Source organism: Hypanus sabinus, chromosome 17 (genome assembly GCF_030144855.1).
Source record: "Hypanus sabinus isolate sHypSab1 chromosome 17, sHypSab1.hap1, whole genome shotgun sequence".
NCBI classification, from domain to species: Eukaryota; Metazoa; Chordata; class Chondrichthyes; order Myliobatiformes; family Dasyatidae; genus Hypanus; species Hypanus sabinus.
In genome coordinates this window covers 24,960,264-24,967,967 of record NC_082722.1, presented here as the reverse complement: position 1 = coordinate 24,967,967, position 7,704 = coordinate 24,960,264, and the positions used below count along the sequence as shown (strand labels likewise).

At 36.6% G+C, this 7,704-nt stretch overlaps 1 protein-coding gene across 2 annotated transcripts in view; it reads right to left on the bottom strand.

The window, feature by feature from the left end:
- Positions 1-1,600: 1,600 nt before the first annotated feature.
- The window catches only part of rspry1 (ring finger and SPRY domain containing 1), a 64,391-nt gene continuing 58,287 nt past the window's right edge, over positions 1,601-7,704 (bottom strand). For both annotated transcript variants that reach the window (XM_059992697.1, XM_059992696.1), the window contains exons 12-14: positions 5,672-5,824; positions 5,409-5,513; positions 1,601-3,119 (exon numbers count right to left, since the gene is read on the bottom strand). In XM_059992697.1, coding sequence (XP_059848680.1) covers positions 3,023-3,119; positions 5,409-5,513; positions 5,672-5,824 — 355 coding nt within the window. In that variant the 3' untranslated portion in view covers positions 1,601-3,022. The remainder of the gene's footprint in view (positions 3,120-5,408; positions 5,514-5,671; positions 5,825-7,704) is intronic.

The following is a 7,704-nucleotide window of genomic DNA, read 5'->3' as shown; positions in this document are numbered from 1 at the left end:
ATATGTGCATGCCACCTGCAGTGATTTGAGTACAAGTACATATCAATCCAAATGTCTGAAATAACGTAGTTCTTACCCCCGATCTATTCTAATTAGATCCTAAAATAACTTCAGACTAGTTAATTGTTAATATCTTCCAAAAATCCATGCCCACTCTGTTCCATCATATCATTCTTTTCAAGATATTCTCTTACTGTGTATTTCATTATATATTCTAGCATCTGAAAGAAATTTACAAGCTTATAACAAAAGATGAAGAATACCAAGACTGAATACCGGAACAAATTCCAGGACTGAAGGCTTCTGAAAATAGAATGGAAAAAAAAAGTCCTGATGAAGTCTCTCGGCCTGAAATGTCAACTCTATTTCTTTCCATAGAAGCTGCCTGACCTACTGAGTTCCTCCAACATTTTGTGGAGAAATAAAATCATGCTTTTAAGTACCCACTACATTAGAGTCATTTGAGTCAACAAACACTATTACAAATTTATATATATATAAAAAGATATCTCAATGGAGAGCACTCTAATTTGTTGCATTACACCCTAGCATGGTGGCTCCAATGCATTGGACCACAAGAACCTGCAGAGAACCATAGACTGAACCTGCTCTACCACAAGCACAACCCTGACCATTGAGAACATCTTCATGAGGCAGTTTCCTTTATTAATGACTCACCATTCCAGCTATGCCCTCTTTTCATCATAACCATGGAGAAGATGGCACAGGAGCCCAAAGACCAATGTTCAACCATTCAGAAACAGCTTCTTCCCTTCTGCCAGCAGATTTCCAAATAGTTCATGAACACTGCCTCATGATTCCTTTTTTTCCTGCACTTTTTTGTAATTTAGTAAGTTTATGTCTGGGTGCTGTACAACTGCTGCAAAAGTTCACATAATCTAAGTCAAGATAATGTGATTTCAAAGATTCCTGTTTCAAGTTCAAAAATAATCTTGCTTTATCAGTGATGATGACAATGGCACAAAACAGCACATGTGCAAAGTAAAACACAACAGGATTTTACATCTGGTTAGCTCTGCATCATTACTTCTGGGAAGTCTTTGCTAGGCTATTTGGTTAGATAAGAATATTCTGACCTTTTCCTAACTTGTTGGTATTTACTGCAGACCAGTACTTTATCTATTGCCCAGAGAACTACGTGGGTGGTGTTAAAATCACTATGTTCACACAACAGGATTGATATAAAGGTACTAAGAAAACACCAAAAAAATTTCTCAACAATTTGCAGGACTTATTTTCACTCTTCTCTGAAATGTTCCTCCTCCCAAATGCAGTCGTGAGCATCAAAAGCTTCTCAACCATCATTTTGTAAAAAGGAAAACAATGTTAAAATAAATAAGGGACTGCATTTCAACAGATATTTATGCAAAGTCTTTCAACACAATATTCAACAAACTAACTTCAGGTTACTCATTTGAACGTTTTACATTGGTAGCATGAAAAGAACAAAGTTGCTAATATCTAAATTAGGAAACTACATTTTATCTGACCCGATTATGCAAACAGATGAAATTATATAAAAGCACCTTGTGCATGTGGCCTAAACATTAATGTACATTTTACTCAGTGCTAATAAATGTCAAGTCTTTAAATATTCAAACTTTATTATGCAAATAACTGAAACACCAGTTGTTCTGGTACTTGACATTGGGCTAAGAATACCATTATTTGTTTTCCATTTTTGTACAGCAGTAAACAGGAATGTAGTGAACTTTTCCACAGTACTTTTAATGCAGTACAATATGATTGGGTCACCATTTAAATCCAAATTCTCCAACAATAAAACATGACATACCAATCAACCCAAAACAGCATTGCTGCTGTTTCTTCACGCCCAATAATTTAACAATTACTTCCCAAACTGCTTAATATGAATCTTGTGGCACATACTGATTTATTAGTTGCGAGAATTTTCAACTGCACTGTATTCAAAATACCAGTTTCATAATTAATCAGCACGTGCATTCCTGGTCCAGTAGAAAATTAGGAGGAGAAAGCCAAAATCTATTGCATTACAAAATGTAGTAAATGCAATCATTAAGGACAAAGGTGGATGAAAACATCTTGGATCTGTAAAACATGTACTGTATTAAATAAATAATTTATAATTTTGCTATCTACAAGGCTTGGTTTTGTGTACGGATTACAAATGCTGTGCTCAAAACAAAATTTAAGTATGTTAATTACCACAGATGTTTTGTTTAAAAAAATGTTCTTTGGAATCATTACATCTCAGATTGTACCAATTGGCAAATCAGAGCTTTGAGTAGTTCAGTGTTCTATGTATTTTTCCAGCAAAAGTTGATACCATTACTCTTGTCATTTGCCTGGGGCCTCATGGAACACTGTCTATAAAAAGTAAACATTTCTGCATACAAATAATAATGTAAAGATGAAGATTTCATTATTCAAACATTTTTGCATATATCCTTCGGAATCTCCTGTACCCATTCAGAGCTACAGGTGCTGAATAAAAGTACAGCATTAAGAGCATTATCGTCCTGCAGCCAGAAGGGGAAACAAAACAAAAATAATTCTTAATTCTCAAAACAAGCTGGAACTTGCATCTTTGAAATCAATTTTGCTTTGCGCTCGTCAATCTGAGGGATGTCCACGCCAAACATTTCAGGCAGGTTTCGTGCGAGCCTAGGCTTTTCTACAGTGCTCCAGTAACCTTAACAAATGTTCCTGAATTCAGCTTTGTAGGAGCACTATTTTGTAGCATACTATTTCATCGTTTCCCTCAATAGTCAACCTGTTTCACCAATTTAGTGCTATAATTCAGCCATACAGATGCAGTGTACCCATGCACACAAGGGACCTTGCTGAAACTGTTCCACTGGAGTAATGCCAAATTAGGCTCTTTTGGCTAATACAGTAATACGAGTATCCACACACATTGCACTTTTAAGGTACATGTCCCAGCTCGATTGTTCCATTTGATAGCACTTGGTATTAATGATGATGATGACTGTGATCAGACAGGTTTTAGGAGAAAAATTCAGGAGATGTGTGAAATCAGCCTGGCACGGGTCTTTATTTCTTGACGGCACAAGGGACAGGTGTCTAGTTGCAAGGCACATTCCATGCAAAGGTCACTGGAAAAAACAAAGGCCAAAATGTTATGTTTTTTTTATTTCAAAATGCCCAGAAGACTATAGAACTAAAATTAACCTTCATTTTTATTTTTCTTATTCTAATTCTAAATTAAAACATGAATACATTGTGAGATCACTGTGAAAAATACTGGTTCAGTGTTAGTGCCACATTCAAAGTTCAAAGTAAATTATCAAAGTACATATATGCACCATATACAACTCTGAGATGTATTTTCCTGTGGGCATACTCAGCAAATCTAAAGTAAATACAACAGGATCAATGAAAGATCAACCAGAGTGCCGAAGCCAAAAAACTGTACAAATGCAAATATAAATAAACAGTAATAAATAACGAGAACAGAGATAATTAGGTAGATTTAAGTGTGATCATTCTTTGTAGAAAATCTTCAATGATGGGGCAAGTGAATGTAGTTATCCCCTTTTAATCAAGAGCCCGATGGTTGAGGGGTAGTAATTGTTCTTGAACGTGGTGGTGTGAGTCCCAAGGCTATTGTACCTTCTACCTGATGGCAGCAGGGAGAAAAGAGCATGGTCCGGGTGCTAAAGATCCCTGATAATGGATGATGCTTTCCTGTGACAGAGTTTCACATAGATAGGCTCAATGGTTGGGAGGGCTTTACCCCATGATGTGCTGGGCCAAATCCACTAACTTTTGTAGTATTTTCCATACAAAGGCATTGGTGTTTCCATACCAGACTGTGATGCAGCCAGTCAATACATTCTCCACTACACATCTATAAAAGTTTGTCAAAGTTTTAGATTTCATGCCAAATCTCTGCAGACTCCTAAGGAAGTAGAGGTGTTGCTGCGCTTTCTTCACAATTGCACTTACTTGTTGGGTCCAGGACGGGTCCTCTGAAATAGTGACACCCAGGAATTTAAAGTTGCAACCCTCTCCACCTCTGAACCTCTGACAAGGACTGGCTTAATGACCTCTGGTTTCTGTCCCCTAAAGCCTACTATCAGTTTCTTGGTCATGCTGACATTGAGTGAAAGGTTATTGTTATGACACCACTCAGCCAGATTTTCAATCTCCCTCCTGTATGCTGATGCATCACCACCTTTGATTCAGCCCACAACACTGGTGTCATCAGCAGACATGAATAAGGCATTGGAGATGTGCTTACCCACACAATCACAGGTATAAAGTGAAGCATACAGCCATGTGCTGCACTTGTGCTGATCCAGCAGCCCACCAGAAAGTTAACATATTATGATTTTCTCCAGGACCAGCACCTCCCTCCACCACCAATTCTTCTCATAACTTCTTTGGAGAAACTTATCATAGAACTCAGACTACACAGTTTTACATAGCTTCTTCAGCATCACCAAAATCAGTCATGACAATCACAATGGGTCAACTGATTTGTGTCACAACTATAGACTGACTCACTGTCAAGATCTGTACAACATGTTCTCAGTTTATTTATTTACTTATTTATATTTTATTTTTTGTATTTGCACAGTTTGTCTTCTTTTGTACATTGGTTATTTGTCAATCTTTGTGTAGTTTTACATTGATTCTATTGTATTTCTTTGTCCTCCTGTGAATGCCTGCAAGAAAATGAACCTCAGTAGTATATGGTAACATATAAATACTTTTGATAATAATTTACTTTGAATGATGTTGCACAACTCCAACTGGTCAATGAATCACATATGCATATATTTTTTGCATGGGGCCTTGCTCAAGTGATACAGAGATTACATTTCATCTGGCTGGGGCCTAGAACTAGGGCCAAGTTTTACAAGGGGCTGACCTTTCAATAGAAATATTCTCAGTCAGAGAAAAAAAATCAGCAGTCAGCAAGAAATCTTTGGAATTCTTTACACTAAACAGGGATTTGAGTCAGAACTGTACAGCACAGTAATTTACAACATCAGTCCAATTTGTTCATGTCAACCACAATGCCAATCTACATTAATCGTACTTGCCCTCATAAGGCCTAGGTGAATTAAGTGATTTGGGGTGAATGCAGAAAAGCAAAGGACTGTACCGAATGGAACAACATGGGGGGCTGAAAAACGTGCTCCTGCTTCTATTTCTCATGGGAAAAATAGAAAAGGGGAATTTGGAAAAGTCCACAAACCCACTGGAACTTCACTGGAATGCCAAAAGTTAATTCAAAAATATTAAAGGGCAAAGTACTTCAAAGGTTTTAAGAGGGGGAGAATGACAGAGAGAAGTAAGACAACACTAAAGCGAGAAAGTTCACATTGCAGATGAGAAAAGTGATCTGTTTTAACCAAAACAAGACTACAATATACCTATGTCCACAAGGTCGGAGTTCTGTGTCAGCCATCTCATCACAGCACAGTGTGCAGCAGTTTTCCCGTATGCTCACTTGTTTCAATAAAGCGAGTCGTCTGTGTCTTAAATACAACATAATTGTCATAATTTGCATAAACCATTATGCCATATTTCTCAATTCATTCACATAACTGATCAGCACTTCCATATATGCAGATAAACTCAGAGTAAATAAAACAAGATTTTGAAAATATAGGACAATGTAACTGAAAGTACTCACCTTGGAAGAATTATTTTCTCGTTGGGGGTCAAAGAGGCATAGTCATTAAATGTACTGAATTTGACATCTGGAGGATACTTAAATGGTTTTGCACCAAAATTAAACTCGCACTGTTGATAGGACATGAAACTAGCAGCAGCAAAGAAACCCGATCTGCAATTAATTTAAAAGACACTAAATCACACTCAGGATTTGATCTTAATTTTGGAAAGTATTTCTATAGCATGATATACGTATGAGACAAGACTAACATTTAAACTTTGGAGTTGAAAGGAAAATAGTATCTTATTAAATTTTGGGAAAGGAGGCCGTAATAGTGTCTGACCCAGAGACAAGGCGGCATAGTTTAAGTTACACAAATCTTTCAAAAGTGAATTTAAACACTTTCATGTGTAGATGGCAAATGACAATCCTTAAATCAATTGTTAACTTCAATATATTTTTGTAAAGGATTTAAGGGATATGGAGGAAACGGGTTGGTTCATTGAGTTATGCTTTATAACAACAACTTCACTGAATGGTAGAATGAACCAGAGGAACAAATTCCTAAATTCATAACTTCATAAAAAAACTACTGTAATCTTGGCTTTTCCAGAGTTTACAAACACCATGAGTTTAGAATCTAATATTCTACCTCACAACTATTTCTAAGCTGATGTTGCTACATCCAAATGGAATTGATTGAAAGTTAGGCATTTCTTGAAGTTCAGCAAGTGACTATTAATCCAGATGCAGAGATTTACAGAAGCATGTCTACCAAATTCCACATTCAACTCAGCTCAGCCAAAATACCCAGGAAGAATATTTTTTTAAGTAAATATATTTTTCCAAACTTCATTTTATACTGGCCAAACTTTTGTCTCCGTTTCAAAGGTGCTTGATTCCTGGTTATGTAATAGCTCATGAAATAACAATTTTTTTCTATTTATGCATGCATTTTCACTGCTATCCAAAATCCATCCTACTTCAGCTAAAAAGCCAAAAATGTTAGCCCAAGTACTATTAATTCTAAGGAGTACTGAAAAGAAATTTGGGGTAGGATTTCCAGAACTTCACACCATCAGCTGAAGGCTAGATAACCAATGGCAGAATCATTAATCTGATGTGCAAATTAGCAAAAAAAAACACAGTAAAGGGATGCTGATAATGCAAATTCTGGACTACAGAATTTCAAGGTGGTCAGAAACGAGAGGATCACAGTAGAATTTGAAAACAATGTTAGCAATGTTAGAGTACCACAGAAACGACGAGATAAAACTTGGCCATGCCATCTCACATCTTTTTCTTTCCGCCGATCTTAAATCACAGACTGGGATATTCTCAAATGTCTTGAACTCCTTATCTTTGCAAAGCTTCCATGATCCAGTCATTCACTTTTAAACCCAACGAATTTAAATTGCCCCTTTCATACGTCCAATTACTTTGGCCCTACATTCTTCAGTGAACAGCTAATCCACTACCACTTGTCCAGCTTTCACCTGCATACAACCAGCAAGACCTCTACCAGCTTCTTTCTTTAATCCTGCAAGTCCAACTGTCAGCCCTAAATGGATCTGGGGAAAATGGATTCTTCCATCAGTAAATGCTCAAGGCCACCACATCAAGCATTACCTAGCTTTCTGACCAAAACTGTTAAGGAACCAGAGATTAACCATATCCACAAACCCATCAGTTTCCTGGCTTTTGATATCTGATTTCAAGCTTCTCAGTATCCATCATTAGGATTCTCTCTAAAATTTATAACTCTGTACACTATTTAACAACTTCTCAAATATTTCCAGCTTTAGCTTGAACAGTAGGGACACGAATGGCAATGGATTTTCTTTTTGAGTTTGAAGAAGTCAGATTGTTTGCAATCCATTCTGTTTTCTTGACATTTGTGTTTGACTTAAAGTATCAAGTGAAATACAAACCTGAGAGGTCTTAAGACAATAACAAAAATATAGAACCCCAAATACTTGTATTGATTGTGAAATTCAGAATATAAAAGCCAAGCAATTAGACTATAATCCTTTAGAGGGCAAGTCATATCT